General features: G+C 44.4%; 1 protein-coding gene across 4 annotated transcripts in view; it reads right to left on the bottom strand.

Annotated features, from left to right (window-relative positions):
- TPR (translocated promoter region, nuclear basket protein) overlaps window positions 1-16157 on the bottom strand; it is a 2097972-nt gene that overhangs the window by 1005492 nt on the left and 1076323 nt on the right. For all 4 annotated transcript variants that reach the window (XM_069641376.1, XM_069641377.1, XM_069641375.1 and 1 more), the window contains exon 29: window positions 9184-9315. In XM_069641376.1, coding sequence (XP_069497477.1) covers window positions 9184-9315 — 132 coding nt within the window. The remainder of the gene's footprint in view (window positions 1-9183; window positions 9316-16157) is intronic.

Consider the following 16157-nt stretch of genomic DNA (forward strand, 5'->3'; position numbering starts at 1 on the left):
GCCGGTGCACGTGTCCCACCTCCTGTGGCCATCTTGCTATGTGACGAGGGGTTCTCCCCCGGTCGTTCACCCAACTCCAACGGAACCGTTGAAGTGACTGGACCCAAGCCTGTGCCACTCTGTACACCAGCGGTCCCTGGTCATCCTCCAGTGTGCCAACCAATGGGCCGTCTCCCGGCCCTGGGTTCCCACAAACCACTGTGGGACGCCCCCTGGCCACACCTTCAGTACTGCCCCAGCATGTGGCTCGCCAGAATTCCCAGTCACCTCTGGGCTCAAGAATATACATTTATTTTACTATTGAGTTGTATAACATTTCACTATTATAAGCAGTTTAAAAATCACTCTTAATACACCACACCACTTCCCTTAAATGCCAGACAAGTTAAGCTCACAAAATGTAGTGGGAGCAAAATGGCACTCCAGCAATTTAAAAGGGAGGGAAAGAAAGTGAATAGAAATTAAGTCACACCAACAAGTATGTACTCGGGGCAATTGAACAAGAGGAACTACAGTGATAGCATCAGATAGAAAAAGCTTAGGGCCAAAGTCAATGGGTCAAAAGTATTTTGCTCAAGATCACACAGTTCAGGGTAGTTCACGGTAAAGTTTGTGGCACGGATTCCGGACGAGGTTGGTTGATAAAAAAGTTAGTTCAAAGAATTGAAGGCTCGGACTGGAGAAAGATTTCAAACACTCACTGCGGTTGAACGAAATGGACAACTGGATTTGCACAGTACCTTAAAATGAAGAGAGAGCTGTAGCCGAGGCGGACGTTCCTGGTGGTTCCTGCAGGCTCACAGTTCCTGAAGCGACTGTCGGACTGATACGAAGTAGGAAGACTGGAGGGTCCTGCGCCAACCAGGGAAGAAGCCAGCAGCAGAGCAAAACAACGAATAAAAGGTGCGCTCCTTAAAACCCACGCAGGGTCCGACCTTACTGGCAATCCGGCCCACTGTAGCTCTGTACAGTGAATTCGACCAGAGGGGTCCTGGCTTGGAGTTTGGGCGAACTGGTTGGTCCCACCAGCTCAAGGGAAGAAGTTTCCTGGAGGATCTTCTACGTCATCGGATGCTAAAGATTCTGACCTGCAGCAGGGCTTCACCGGGCGGTTCAGTCGTTGTAGGGGTCCTCTTCTGCCAGCTCTGCGTGGATTCTTTTGTTCCAGTGGCGACTCTGCCTTTCCAGTCCCAGAGACCTGCTTTTTATGCAGTTTCCCCCCCCATTAATACAGCCTGGTTGTCAATCACACAGCAGGGTGGCTGGCCTGGCAAGGACAGTCCCCTCAGCCAAACAGGATTGCGACTTGGGTTACCAAGGGAACCCATGGCCGAGGTCCAAATATCCCCTCCCTCACATCCTGCCGACCTAGACTTTCAGGCGCCTTAAGGTGGGCTTCTGTGCAGAAGCCCCCAAAAAGACAGAACAAAGGAATCATCCCCGGTTTGGCGTGCAGAAAAAAACATGAGAAACACTAACAAAAAGAAATGGCGAATAAACCCAGCTGGAAACAAAATAAAATGTATTTGGTCAAGCGGGTTTATGTTCGAGGCGAATATAATAGCCTAAAACAATACCACATTTATATAAGATAATCGCGGTAGAAAAGTTAGGGTAGTTACCACTGCCACCAGCCAAGCCTTAATGTAAAGGGAGTGAAACAATGCTCCAAGAGACAGACAAAAAGGGATAAGAGTTAACCCTTTCCAATACTCCATGTAAAATGGGGTGTGCTGGGTCTGTGGTTTAAAGTGACTAAAATAAAGTCAATGGCAACTTTACCTTTTCTGAGGGACAGTAGTCAGCCCCAGAAAATAGAGTCTGGGGGAAGTCTTAAAGACAACCCTGTGTCACTTCATGGAAGGTGCTGTGTAACACACATGAAAAATATGAGGCCATGGGGTAGGTGAGGCTCCAGTGCCCAAGATCACACAAAAAGTGAAAACACAGCAAAACACATGCAAGAGTGGGGAAAAAAGGCTCTCACAACAGGTGAAGAAAATAAACCCCAGAAAGCCAGCAAAGCTGCTGAGGGACTCATTAGGTAATGGAAATCAGCCATTTATGAGAATTCTCCCCAACAAGCTGCACAGGAGGATACCTATCCAGATAAGGCATCTGTGGGAGTATGTAATCCATTGAAACTCAAAGCCCTCCTAGTGGCTAACCTGTGGATGTTTTCCTTTTAAGGAGTGAGGAGCACAAAGTTCAGAAACTACATTTTTGTCTGAAATGAATTTACATAAATTAATGTCTTACTAGTAGAGAGACATCCTCCCTTGAAAAGTGAATATTAGGAAAGGCTTACAGGAAAGTGCCTGGGTTGCTCTACCAGAAGCAATAGCCACACAAACTAAAAAGTCTAACCAGAGTAGTTCAAGAAAACACGAATGCCTTGACCATTCCAATCTGTATCCCTTGCCTGGCCAACAAATGGTAAAGCCTAGAAAGTTGGGAAGATTGATTTGAAGAACCAGCCATGTGGAAAGGTTGAGAGGCCACCCTAGTTGATTAACAGGAAATTGGAACTTAAGTCAATCCAATCAAGTTAATGCAGTAGAGAAAGACTTCAGGAGCTATGTGACTGTTGAAATGGTACACTAAACCACACAGCAGTCAATTTAAACAGCAGTACAAAAATACTTTGTTAGGCTGTCGAAACCCTATAGACCAGTAAAATCAAAAGGTAACTATTCTTAAAACAAACCTATACATACACATTGATATACACTTAATTTGTGATCTCACGAAAGATCACCAACACTATACTAATCAACAGTAAAACAGTTTAGAAATAAAAAACTATAAACACAATAAAAACCAATGAAAAATGTACCCTGAATTACAACTATAACGTACCCATCACTTAAGTCCCCCACGGCCTCAGAAACAAACTCCCAGGTAAGTACATGTTGCCGGGAGATGAAGTTAGTAAGATTTTAAAAGTGTTTAAAAAGTGTGGGCAAAGCCAACAGAGGTTTAAATGTTACAAAAATGAGGTAAGTCCATGTTCGGGAGATTTGCTGCACAACAATCTGGAACAGTGTCACCCAAAAGCAAAGATCAGACTCCCCAATCGTACGTGTTACATGGGGTTTCAGAATTAAGCCAGAGAGAAGATTCTAAAAGGCCACACTATTACAGTGAACGGGGAAAAGGCACTTGAGTCTAGCCAAACTGTCAAGTTAGGTGACAGAGCATCAAGGCCTAGAATAAGATGTAGGTTGAATTGGTTCAATGCGAGATGCATAGAGTACTACTAATCCAATACAGATAGACAAGTATACAAATGCAATATGTTAGGCCGGATCACACTATGCAATGAAAATACACGTGTACTGTCACTAAAATCCACACTAAACACACAAATTCACCCTGGGAGTTTTAACAAAAGAACACCAATACTTTTTTTAAGACAATCAAGAAGGGTTCAATAATAAACAAGTAAACAATATGTAGTAAAGTGAAACAGTTTAAGCAATTCAGAACCAGAAATAATTCAAGTTTAGTATTTAAAGAAACCGAAGAAAGACCATTGACCCTGCTTTATAGACTAAGGCCCCTAGCACTTGAAAACTACTTTCCTGCTAAAAAGAATGGGGCTCAGTAACTTTAAAGTCGCAAGTCCCAGTGATGACCCTTTACAGATTCTTAACTTTACAGGAAGTTAAGAATCTTTACAGGTAGCGAAACAAGTTTTGGCAAAGCAAATTGTTGACTAAAATGGTGCCAGTTTCAATGGATTTGAATGGGTTGGAGTTCCAAAGGATTACATACTCCTACAGATTCCTTATCTGGATAGGAATGCAAGAACAATGCTGTTCTTTAGGGGTCATCACCCAATCTAATGGAAGCACAAGGAGGAATCCCTGTTGCGAACTTCAATGAGCATGACCAAGCAATACAACCCTGTGGTGGGAGAAGTGGGTTGGAAACTGATGTACAAGTTAGCCTCCCTTCTCAGATTACTTCAAAAACCACCCCTGGGGCTTCTGAATTTGCTTACTTTGTTGGTTCCTATGCAGAGGGTTCTGGAGTCACTGGGGCAGTGGTCAATTTCGGTGTTGGGATTGGGTCCAGCTAGCTGGCGGTTCTGTGCTCTTGGCAGATGGTTCCAGTGACACAGCATCTGGATGACCCAGACATGACAAGAAAAAGACCACCACTATTCTCACATCAGTCAACCTCCCCCTCACACCCAAGACATGAAGGCATGCAGCAAGCAATGTTCACCACACAGGCAGCCGAAGAGTACCTTCATTGCCTAGAAAAAAGGTGCAGTTCTTGTTTGGCTCCTTTTTGTTCTGAAGAGAAATAACTCCAGGAGAATGGTTCTTGGCTCACACCTGTTTGTATGGTACAAATCCGCCCTATCTAGCAGCGCAGCTTAAATGGCTACCGTATAGATGCAGTCTTAGATCCAATAACTCTGGTCTACTTTTTATACCGAAGGCAAAACTGACAGGCGAAAAATTGTTGTTTTCCATTCTCATCCCCACGCCTATGGAACACCCTCCCACTGACCTAAGGTTATGCCTTAGTTTACTCAGTTTCAAACATAAGTTGAAAACCTCTTTTTGAATGAAAACTGACTGCTGCCCATGATCACCTCACTCTGGACTCCCCTTCGGACTCTGATCTTTTTGTTTTGTGTTGTATGTTAGTCCCAGCGCTCCCATGCCTCCGAACTCTTGTCTTAGCGCTTTAGAAATAAAATAAAGAAATAAACTGGCTCTATTGGGTCCTCTCAGGGTGCCACCCTTTGTCTCAGTGATCCAGTCCTCTGGTCCCTTTGGATGACATTCCAGAGGGATTCTACTCCAACTAAGAAGGCGGACAATGAGAACCTTATCCCCATTAGGCCAATGCCTCAGCAACTAACACAGCCATCTCATGCTACTAGCCCCTTGCCTTGGGACCCTGTGTGGGCTCCTGAAAATCCTAGAGATGAGTCAATTGAGATGTTAACCACTTGGTTGCAGTACCCTACTGATAGCATATGCCTGGACCCCCCCTTGGGATGGCGCAGACTGGCTAAAAAACGGGTGTGGAAGGTTGCCCAGAGCAGTGCCAGTGGTTCAGATAAATTCAAAACCTTCCACCCATCACTTTTTTGGTAATAGTTTGTCTCCCTATGTGAGAGTAGGCCCAGACGTGGGTCCCTTGCTCGCTGCGCCATAGGGAACCAAGCTGCAGCTCACGGATTAGGCCCAACAAGGCCAAAATGTGTCTAGGGCTGCTTTTGTTTCCATGCAGAGGGGACCTGGCCTAGCAGTTCAGGAAGGCCTGCTCCCATTGGTGGCAGTACCCAACTGATTTGCATATGGCTGGAACCCTTTTGCAATGGTGCAGACTGGCTGAAAATGGTGCTTTGGAAGGTTGCCCAGAGCAGTAGTTCAAAGTATTCGACCAATCACTTTTTGGTTATATCGGCAAAGTAAGGCAAAAATCTTCACAAATGAAATTCTGGCCAGACAGCCGGACTGTAAAAATAAAATCTACACATCAAAAAGAAAACCTAATTGGGAAGAGGACTACTAAAGTTAGCAAAAGGAACCCTAAACAATGGCATTTGGACCAATCAACAAAAATCCTGCCCTTCATTCCAAATCAACATGCCCACTGTAAACATTATGCTGAAGAATAAAAAAACTACTATCAGTTTAATTTATGGTTTTTGGTAAATGAGTAGCTGCAATATTCTTCCTAGTTATGGATTCATCCTATAGGCTCTCCCCAAATTTCCTATGACCGAACCAGTCGTGAAAGAAACTGATCAAGGGAGTATTACGAGAGGCAAAACGATGTTTGAAGCATCTGGTTTCCAATAAATCCACAAAAAACGCCAGTCTCAAAATCTTAGAAGTTATAATAATATGGACAAACCACTAGGATGGTGAACCACTTCAGGTGCCACTGGAGAATAGACAGCATTCTATAGCCAAACTGGAACCACACTGAATCTGGTTCAAAGATTTCAGGATTCAGCTTGCATCTGGAGCAATCTAAAATAATCTGGGGAGGATGGAATCGATTTGACAAGCTGAAGATACATTGCCCTCGTAAAACAGTGGTAAGTTTCTTCAATAGAGGAATCCTATACTGAGCCTACCTAAACCCCTTCCAAAACTCTGCACCTGTCCAAAAATCCAGCCTAGCTTTTCCCATTTCCATTTTTTGTTTTTCAAAACAGGTTCACTACAATGCAATTCAATATGTATGAAGTCCCACAACCAGGATATGGCTAATATCTGAAGGAGGGGAGGAATTGCTAGCACCAGTTTCAGATGCTCATTGCTAGTAGGAACAGCATTAACAGCAAAGTGATTTCAACTTTGTAAATGGAAACTAGACAAACACCTACACAGTTCCTCTGGTAGACAGACATCCGTTACATATTACTACTTAGCTGCCCAAATTAATAAGGATCAGGTACTCTGGTGAAGTAACTGGTGGAGATCAAAAACCCTGGGATCGCCGGCAGACCTTATTGAAGCAAACCATTCTGATAGCCAAAAGAACTGATCTACCATGTAAATGTAAAGGATCTCATTTTCTGTATTAATATGGAACTGTGCTCTTCATGTACCTTTGCATATTTAAAAACCGAGGGATGGGAGACATCCACCAATAAAACAAACTATATTGTAGCTAGTGGCCTTAACCATGCTAACAGAGCTTCACCACACCTACATCTGGGGTTGGGTATATACATCTGGAACAACCTAGCATTACAGTTCAGAGTTCTGCAACACCAGGAAGTCTAAAATTGGGTTATCATATCTGGCACAAAATAATTGCACCTTACCCAAGAACCTATTTTCTATACACCAGTTTCCTTTTCATATCTGCAATACTAAGTAGGCAGAGGGTTGGTGGGAAACAATAGTTTTTTCTGGAAGCAGTAGCTGTCTCATTTCACAGAAAACCTATTCATTGAACTGCATTACTTTAACAGGCTACATTGAGTGAGGTCTCAAAGACCAGGGACCATTCAATCACCAGCAATCTTAAAGATCTGTTGAAGAGAAATACAGATTTAAGGCATATGGCATGAGCTTTGATTGGGTATAGTCAGGGGAAACTAAACAATAGTTCTTTATTTTGTCTCCAGTACTCCTTGCATGTTCAAGCAGTTCAGCTGGGTGAAGGGGCACACACTAATGAACGGGTGCATCTCCTTTGTGTAGGATTAGGAAAATCAATCTGCACCTTGCTTGCAGGACACCTCAGTTTATTGCCCAACTCTTGGAAGCAGGGGTCTGCAACATACAGCTCTCCGAAACCTTTTAAAAAAATACACCCCCCCCCCCATTATGCAACACACAATAAGAGAATACCCCAAAAGTATGCTATATGCACAACATACTCTATAAAGCATTAAGAAAAACAGTAATGACTGTTTTTGCTAAAGCTTTATAGAGTATGTTGTAGTGCATATAGTATACATTTGGCATAGTCACATTGTGTGTTGCGTGATAACCTTCACCTTGCTGCCTTTAAGCATATAGTTTTGACTGCCCAGCCAGGATAACCCTTTGCAGCAAGTCTCTGCAACTTTTGATCCCGAGATGTTTTACAGTGAATCTCCCATCAGCCCTAGGTAGCAAATTCAATGGTGTATTTTAGAGGTTTTGTAGAGCTCTATGTTGCAGACCCCTGCTTGGAAGAGCGAGTAGCTTTTTAAGATGGAGCGAGGACAATGACATTTGCGAAGTCACTTAAAATTCCAAAAAGTACTTCAGAGGTCAGTTTGCAGGATCTGTAGAAGGGGTTTTGAGAAACTGACCAAAACCGAACAAGCAGTTTAAAAAGAAGCTGTCAAACTTCATATTCAGCACAAGTTCTGGTTGTGCGCAGCTGGTGGCCAGTGCTTTTCTATGTACACAAACAAACCTTTCTGAACTCCTTCACAGGAAAACAGGCTGTTGATTCTTAAGTAAATACCAGAAAGCCAGTCATATATGGCCAGACCTGGACAAGGCTGGAGTCTCAGCAAAGACACTGCCATGTATTCCACACTTGTTTCATTACTTACTTGGAAAACACAGCCAGAGTCTAACTTGATTTAAACCAGGTAGTCATATTAATCAGGACCCGCAGGGAACAATCCTTTGCCCTCTTAAAACTAAATGGAGCTGCTAGCGAGTTACAAGGAGCCTAGCAGGATGAACAATTACAGGGGACACATAGGGGCACGCTAATCTGGGATCAAAAGGGCATATGCAGCGAGTCTCTGGATCCGGAATCACTAGGATATTAGTTGCTGCATCTTGAGGGTAAAAAGCACAAGGTGGCAGGGTACACAGTCATAGTTTAACACAGTCATCCTCCCATGCGCCCAACTGTCCCCAAGACGAACATGATGCCCAAATCCCCACAGGACAGCCTTCCAGTTCTAGTTTTCTCCTTTTCTTGGTCGTCAGGAGGACAGATCAGCAGCAAAGCATTTTTTCTTGGAACCAAGACAACAAAGAAAACCGGGTTCGAATCCCAGTCCCACGCTTATAGACTGGGCTCTGGTGTTAAGCGCATTAAAGGATTAATCAGTTGTACATTCTGGCAAGGGTGTGCTACCATATTTCAACCAAGCCCTATGGTTAATGGTGAAATCAAGCCCTTGTAGGCTGTATGGATTTATCCCATCCTCTACTAATTAACTTTTTTCATTGTGGCAATAAGGTCAGGGCTTCTGCACCTATTCATCCAGTTTAACATTTACAATAAGAACAGAAAAATAAATAGCAATGGCCACTTCCCTAAAATTGCTCGACTCACTGTGTCCAGTTTATGACTCATACCAACAAACTACTTTAGCCACACTCTTGCTCTAAACAATTCCCTTCTTTGGGGGGGTGGTGGGCAGGGGGAGGGGGGCAGGGGGTTAGTCGATATTTTGTATGAAAATTGAATTGTTTGATTTCGTAGGTTGCAGAAACTGGAGTGCAAGTTGGAGTTAAATATTTGTTTTCTGACTGGCACGTTCTGGATCTCAAGGTTAAGAGACAAGTTACAAACAAGAGAAGAAGCAAAGAACAGGATTGGGAAGGTACAGTCCAGAAAACATGAAGTGTGGAAGAATGCGCATCACAAATCTACACTTACTAGTTAATGGACAGAGGAAATCACACATTGGTCAACTCTGATGTATTTCAGTATTCAAATCTTTAAGGGGGGGCTCACCTGTGTGCGGGCCCTCCAGCGTTTAACGTCTTCCTCTAGAAGTTTCTTCTCAGCCTGCAGCATCCCACTCTTCTCACTCAACTCTGCATTTGATTCTTGCAGAGGCAGAATGTTTGACTCCAGTTTACGCACCTGGGGAAGGGAGCAATTAGGTTAGCTGAACAGATGTGCAAAAAGCACCAGTGAATGGGATTGTATGTGTTGACTGCTAAACAGCGCACATAATCACCGTTATAGGAGTTACATGCCTTTTCACCAATTGGAATTGGTCTAGAGGCAATCCACTTCGCTAAGCTATGCCACTGCATTTAGTCATGTAGATAAAGAGGTGAACAAAACAACTCCAAGAAAACATTTCTGAATCTCAACCAGTGCTACATGGAATAATGATTTACTCAAAAGCGGTTTCTTAAAGGGGCTCTAAAGTGAGATAAGATTTAAAGTGATTCTATAAAAATGAATCAATTGCAACTGCAAAATTATAGTAAAACAGTTCTGCAAATTCTAACTCAAATTAGAGCTTCCATTGAAGAGGAAACCGTTTTACAATCACACATTAAAGTTACTTGCGGGTTTCCCCTTAATCGCACGAGTGCTTAAATCAAGTCCAAGTAGGTCTTGCCAAATGTCTATGGGCCAAAATCCAGAATGTCTTGGCCTACTAATGAATACTATCACCAGGCTCAATCTCAAGTCTTAAAGTCATCCAGTTTAAAGATGTTTTTCTTAAGTCTGCTGGTTTAGGTAGACCAGCCTTAGTGAGCGTACAGGGATTAAACCACGTTAGCACAGCTTACCACAATGGCAATGTGAAAGAGCAGTCTAGAGCCACTCTTACGATGTGAAAGAAATGGTCGAAGGAACAGCTAATAACTAATTAACAAACAAAGCCATGGACAGTCCATTTACTGAAACCTACCTTTTTACTTTTGCCATTAGGTGGCACTTTAGCACTGCCTATAAGCAAAAACTATTGTACTGGAGTACAGCTAGAATGGAGATGCTGTGTGAGGGACAAAGCCTGTAGGTGTGGTTTGGACATGTACCCACTGTGAAGATCCTCCGTATGGCGTCACTTCTTCCCAGAGTGGTGCCCCTTTCTGTGAGGCTAGGGAGGTGCGGTCGATAGGAGTCTCCCTAGGGGTGGCTACATCCAAGACCACCTCATGGGGAGAAACTTCCCTCTTGGAGATAAGGACGCAAGCACAGGACACAGACCCTTTAACTCCCCATTTCATAGGGTAATACTATAACAAAAGCTTCTCTACTTATGATAGAGAGAATAAAATGTGTCGTCATAAAGACAATATTGCTGTAATGAGTACAGGGACAAAAGATCCTGAACACGTTACTATTAAGCAGGAAGAGTACTAGACCAGCTGTTCATCGAACTGACGCTACCCAGGGGCTGGCCCCGCCATTTAAATCCAACAGCAAAGAAGAACAAAGGCGGTTTTGAATCCGGAGAAAGGTCAAATGAGACCGGAGCAGGGTCTTGAAGAAACAAAAGAAGGGGTAGAGAGAGTACAGAAAAAGAACAGCGTGCATGGTGTGGTTGGTTGGAACAGACAAGCATGTTGGAAAAATTGTCAGGGTTTCAGCAGTAGCAATAGAAAGTGGAGAGGGCATATTGTATTTGTATTTTATTGTGCTTTATATAGCTCCTTTGTCCAAAGAGCTTTACATAAAAAAAAAGTCAGCGGTACATAAAATTAGCAATGTAAATCAGGGTGTTTCAGATACTGCCAGTAGCAATCAGAGGAGTGAAGCAGAAGAGTTTTTAGAGCGGAACGGAACAAGAAGTAAGAAGTGAGGGAACCAAGAGACAGAGTGAGCATGTTCCAATGAAATGGAGCTGAAAAGAACGAAAGCAGAATTGACCACAGGGCGGACAGGGAACATTCCCTCTAAAAAGAACTGAGGAATGCAGAGAACAGAAGGAGAATAAAAAGAAAGGAGAGATGCAAGATAGTCAAGGTCAAGTCCGTAGAGATATTTGAAAACTAGGCAAAGAAAGTTAAAATTTAAGCTAACAATAGAAAGACAGCCAGCCAAGTGAGGCGAAAGAGGAAGAGATCGAGTCTCGGTAAGCGAGAAGGCAGAATGAGCGAATAGACCAGTGATAGATTGATTTGAGAGGAGCAAGACATGAACAAGGAAGACCAAAGAACTTGACAGAATAAGGAAAGATTAGAATCGAAGTAAAGACCACGATTATGGGCAGTAGGAAAGAGACTGGAGTGGGGAAAAGAGATAGAAGAGGAAGGAGATCAGACTTTCCGGCATTTAAAGAAAGGAAATGGGAGGTCATCCACGATTTAATGGCAGAAAGGCAAGTTGTGAGAGTATGATGAATATCAGACATAAAAAATGAAAAGGATAGCAAGAGCGGAGTATCATCAGCATAAAAATGGTGCGATAGTCCAAAAGAAATTATTATAGGGGCAAGAAGAGAAGTATATAAGGAGACTAGAAAAAGGACCATGAACTGACCCTTGAGGAATGAATCAAGGGGAAAAATGGAGAAGTGTAACCTCCCCAGGAGACAGCAGCAACAGTATGGTTGGATAAATAAGATGATAACCACGACAGAACAGAACCACGAAGACCAAAGGAGGAGAGAGAATCCAGAAGCAGAGAATGATACAGTGTCAAAAGCAGCAGATAGGTCAAGAAGAATAAGAACAGAAGAGTGTTTAGAGTAACAAGCTGTAAGAAGAGAGTTAAGCACGCAAGTCAAGGCTGTTTCAGTGGAATGACAGGGACGAAAGCCAGATTGAGTAGGAGGAAGAATAGATAGACCAGACACAAATGTAGAAATGTGTGGGTAAACAAGACGCTCAAGAAGCTTCGATAAAAAAGGTGATAAGAGATATAGGATGGAGGTTTGAAACAAGAAGGGGAGTAGCTGTAGGTTTCTTTAGGATAGCAGAGGGAAAGGTAGAAGTGGAGAGACCGATATTAAAAAAAGAAAGCAAGAAAGGGTACCAGAAGCGGGTTGATTTTAGGAATGAGTAAAGAAGGAATGGAGTCTGTAGGGGCAGCAGTGGGTTGAACTTGGGCCAAGAGAAAATCGATCTCGGAATCAGAAACAGGAGAGCAGTTAGAAAGTATTAGACGGAGTAGGGGAAGGTACAGGGGAAGAGTTATAAGAAGGTGACAAGTAGGAGGTAGGCGTTTGCAAGTCGGTAGGAGTTCTGCAGTAGTAGCAGAATAAAATAGAAAATTGAGAACGAGCGAGAGATTTAGGAGAGGTGAAACTGTCCAACGCCCTACCAGCCAGATGGGGAGACTGGGCGAGATGAAGGAGAACCTATTGAGAAAAGGTTGAGTGAAGTAGAAAAGACCGAGCATGGGATTCTCAGAGTATCTTGATAATTAATCGACAGCCTTCATCAATGGAGCGAAGCGCAGGTGTGGTGGCACAACCTGTGGTGGGTGTACCATGTGGTCCAAGAAAGGCAGTGAAACCTTCAGCACTGGCGTAACACGGAACTACGTAGACTACAAGAAACATCTAGGAGGGTAAGCAGCATGTTACCTGGAAAAGCTGTGCAGTCAGGTCTGCACCGAACGCCCAATAGCCAAGGGCTGCAAAAACCAAACTGAAAGTAGTAGTACGGGCCAAAGAAGATCTAAAGAACTTAAACTTACGGAACTGCCACAGGTGATTATATAAGTGCAAATACCTGGGAGACTTAATATGAACCCTGGGCTGATCCTCCAGTATTTGCCTCCTTATACTGAAGACATGGATCCGTTGAAAATTATCGGGAAGAGCAACTTCAGGGCTCAGGGGTATTTCAAAGCATCGTTGGTGATAACAGTATGCTCCTGCTGTCCAGCCCAGAAACTGGCAGTCTCCTGGGCATGTGCCTGTGAGCCAGAAGATAGCTTTTTCGACAAAGGACTGTATGCAAGAGATTGCCTATGTTTTGTTTTCGCCAACACATGATCCCCACCAAGAGTCAGTCCCACCCTGAAACTAACAGGACCTCTTTTGGAAATCAAGGATGAGAATTCTTTGTTTCAACCCTGTGCTAAGAAATGCTAGCTTCAAAAATCTGAAGAACCAGGCTAATGAATACTGTGGCGGCCTTCCTCAGCACCACCACATCTATCCATACCTCAACGTCTGGCTCGTCAGAGCTTCATATCCGGAAGCGGTGCACCGCACCTCTCATGCCCTCATGAACACACTTTACAATCTGGGCTTCTCGCTCAATCTCAAGAAGTCGCAGCTGCAGCCTACGCAGACACTGACCTTCTTGGGGCTCATCTGGGACACAGGCTCAGCAAGAGTTTTTCCCTTGAAGGACAAGATCACAGCCATCAAGAGGAGAACAGCGCACTTCCTCAGCAGAGAAGTGACTTCGGCCTGGTGGTACCAACACCTACTGGTTCGCATGGCAGCGGTCCTATTGGTCGTCCCCCACACAAGACTCGGGATGAGGAGGATACAGCTGCACTTTGCGCATTGTGGAACCAGGAACGGGGCTCTCAGGCAGACTTGGTGGTCTAGGGACTCAAACCTGCAGACGGGCAAGCCCTACCGGCAACCTACCCCACAGGTGACCATCACTACAGACTCCTCTCTCGAGGGATGGGGGGGGCACCCTGGACAACCACTGCGTCCATGGCACCTGGACCCAGCAGGAGTACCACATCAATTGTCTGGAAGTGAAGGCGATCTGGCTAGCACTCAGAGCCTTCCTTCCGGTTATCGAGGGCAAGGTCGTCCTCATCCAGACAGACCCAACCAGCATGTTCTATGTCAACAAGCAAGGGGATACCAGGTCTCCACTGTGCAGACTGGCAGTCCGCATGTAGGAATGGGCCCTGGAAAACAACAACATCTACCTCACGGCTGTCCAGCTTCCAGGGGAATCCAACCTGGAGGCGGACAGGCTCAGCAGACTGGGAGTGGACAATTACAAATGGCAGCTAAACGACCTCATACTGCAAGAGATCTTGAGCAGATGGGGACACCCCCACGTGGATCTGTTTGCCTCCTGGGACAACAGGAAGTGCTAACAGTTCACCTCCTGGTAGAGTGTTAGGCAGAATCCTGTGCAGTTCCCTTTGGGAACTCTGCAAAAAGATTAAGACTACAGGAGTAAGCAGTAAACCCAATTGGTAGCAGTCTGTACCACCCAGATTTACCTGGTAGCTGTGGCTGAGCAGTCAGACGTCTCTCAAGAAGAGTAGGGCAGTATACAGAGGATACACAATAGGGCTAAACACACAGAGCAAGCAAACACTGACCAAAGCTTGCTATCAAAAGTATATAATTTAACACACTTTAGAAAATACACTAGCACTATAAATGAAAAGCAAGTTCAAACACTCAGAAAAGTATACACACCTCCCTTAAGAATTATTAGACAAGTCTAAGTCAAAACATCACTTTTTGTCAAAACAGAGGTGAGCGCGTAACTTAGATGGCACTCCAATAATTAAGTAAAAGGGAGAGAAAAAGGCAGGTCATGAAAATAAAACAGTTCCCAACACTCTTAAAAGACCAAAACAAGTTAAAGAAGGCACAGTCTACTGTAGAGCCAAAGTTCATAGGCCAGGCCCACTTTAAATGGAGCAAGGTGAAATGTGCTCAAGATCACACAGTTGAGAAATGCATTCAAGTCGTTGTAGAAATGTTCAAAAGAGGTTGGGTTGATTCAGAAGGTAAAGGTTAGAAGGTCTGGGGGCCAACCCAGTTGGAAAGCTAAGGATTTAAGGGTCACCTTTAGCAATCTGTAGAAAGGGAGGCCAGGTGGAACACAGTACCTTTAAAGTTGAGGAAGCTCCAGCGGTGGAAGTTGTTCCTGGCAGCAGGAGCAGTTTGTGGTTTCGACCAGGGGAAGAGGATCTCGTCGAGGAGGAAACTTGGGAGTCATTGCACTGCCCAGCGAAGAAACCAGCCATGGAGTTCGATTAAAAGGTGCGTTCCTGGTATTCGCGGTCACAGTGGTGAAGCTTGGCTATCCGGCCGCCGGGGTGCTTGGCACGGGCGATTCGACCAAGAGACGTCCTGGAAGGCGAAATGGCGAACTGGTTGATCCGACCAGCTCAGAGGAAGAAGACTCTTTCAGCAGAAGATCTTCTCTTGTCGTTGGGAAAGTGGTGAGGTTGTTGCAGCAGGGCTCCACCGGTGGTGTCTTCGTTGCAGATGGCTCAGATTCTCCCCTCTTTGGATTTCTTAGGTCCTGTGGCGACTTCTGAAGTTCCAGTCCCAAAAGCTCTGCTTTTATGCAGAAAACCCCCCACTCAACAGCCTAAGTGTCACTCATACATGCTAAGTGGTGAGCCAGGCGGCTCACCACTGGGCCAATCAGAACAGAGTGCGACTTAGGTTGCTAAGGCAACACAGTCCAAGATGCCAATTCCCTGACCTACACATCCTGTGGAACCCAGAGTGGCATCAGTTGGAGGGCTTCTGTGGAGAAGCATGCCAAAAAGTGGAACAAAGGGCCTGACCTTGGTTGGAGTTACAGCAACGGACACGAATGCCATTTTAGAAAAGAGTTCTGGCAAAAAGACCCATCCAGTGATTTAATATTAAATAAATCGGCGGTATCTTTAACATTGCACCAAAAAGTGGTGCGTTTAAAATCAATGGTTAAATCCCAAAGGAAATATTCCGGTGGAATATTTTGCGTGGCAACCACTGCCACCAGACAAACTCGACAAGGGGGGACTGGGCAGTGCCCCCTTGGAAACAGACCCAGGGGTAATATAATTAACCCCTTCCAGTACTTCCACAATATGATGTTTTGTACTGGGTCTGTTCGCAATTTTGGACTAGTAAAGTCAATTGTGACTTTACATGCCCTGGGAGACACTAGTCAGTCCCAAGGGTATGGAGTCTATGTTTGGGGGTCACTATGACACCCCTGTGTTACTGCACTGAGGGTGCAGTGAAACACACACACTAAAATAGATGATCCCCTATGGAGAAAAAAAGACACCATAGCCCA

Source organism: Ambystoma mexicanum, chromosome 1q (genome assembly GCF_040938575.1).
Source record: "Ambystoma mexicanum isolate Mex_15411 chromosome 1q, UKY_AmexF1_1, whole genome shotgun sequence".
Taxonomy (NCBI): Eukaryota; Metazoa; Chordata; class Amphibia; order Caudata; family Ambystomatidae; genus Ambystoma; species Ambystoma mexicanum.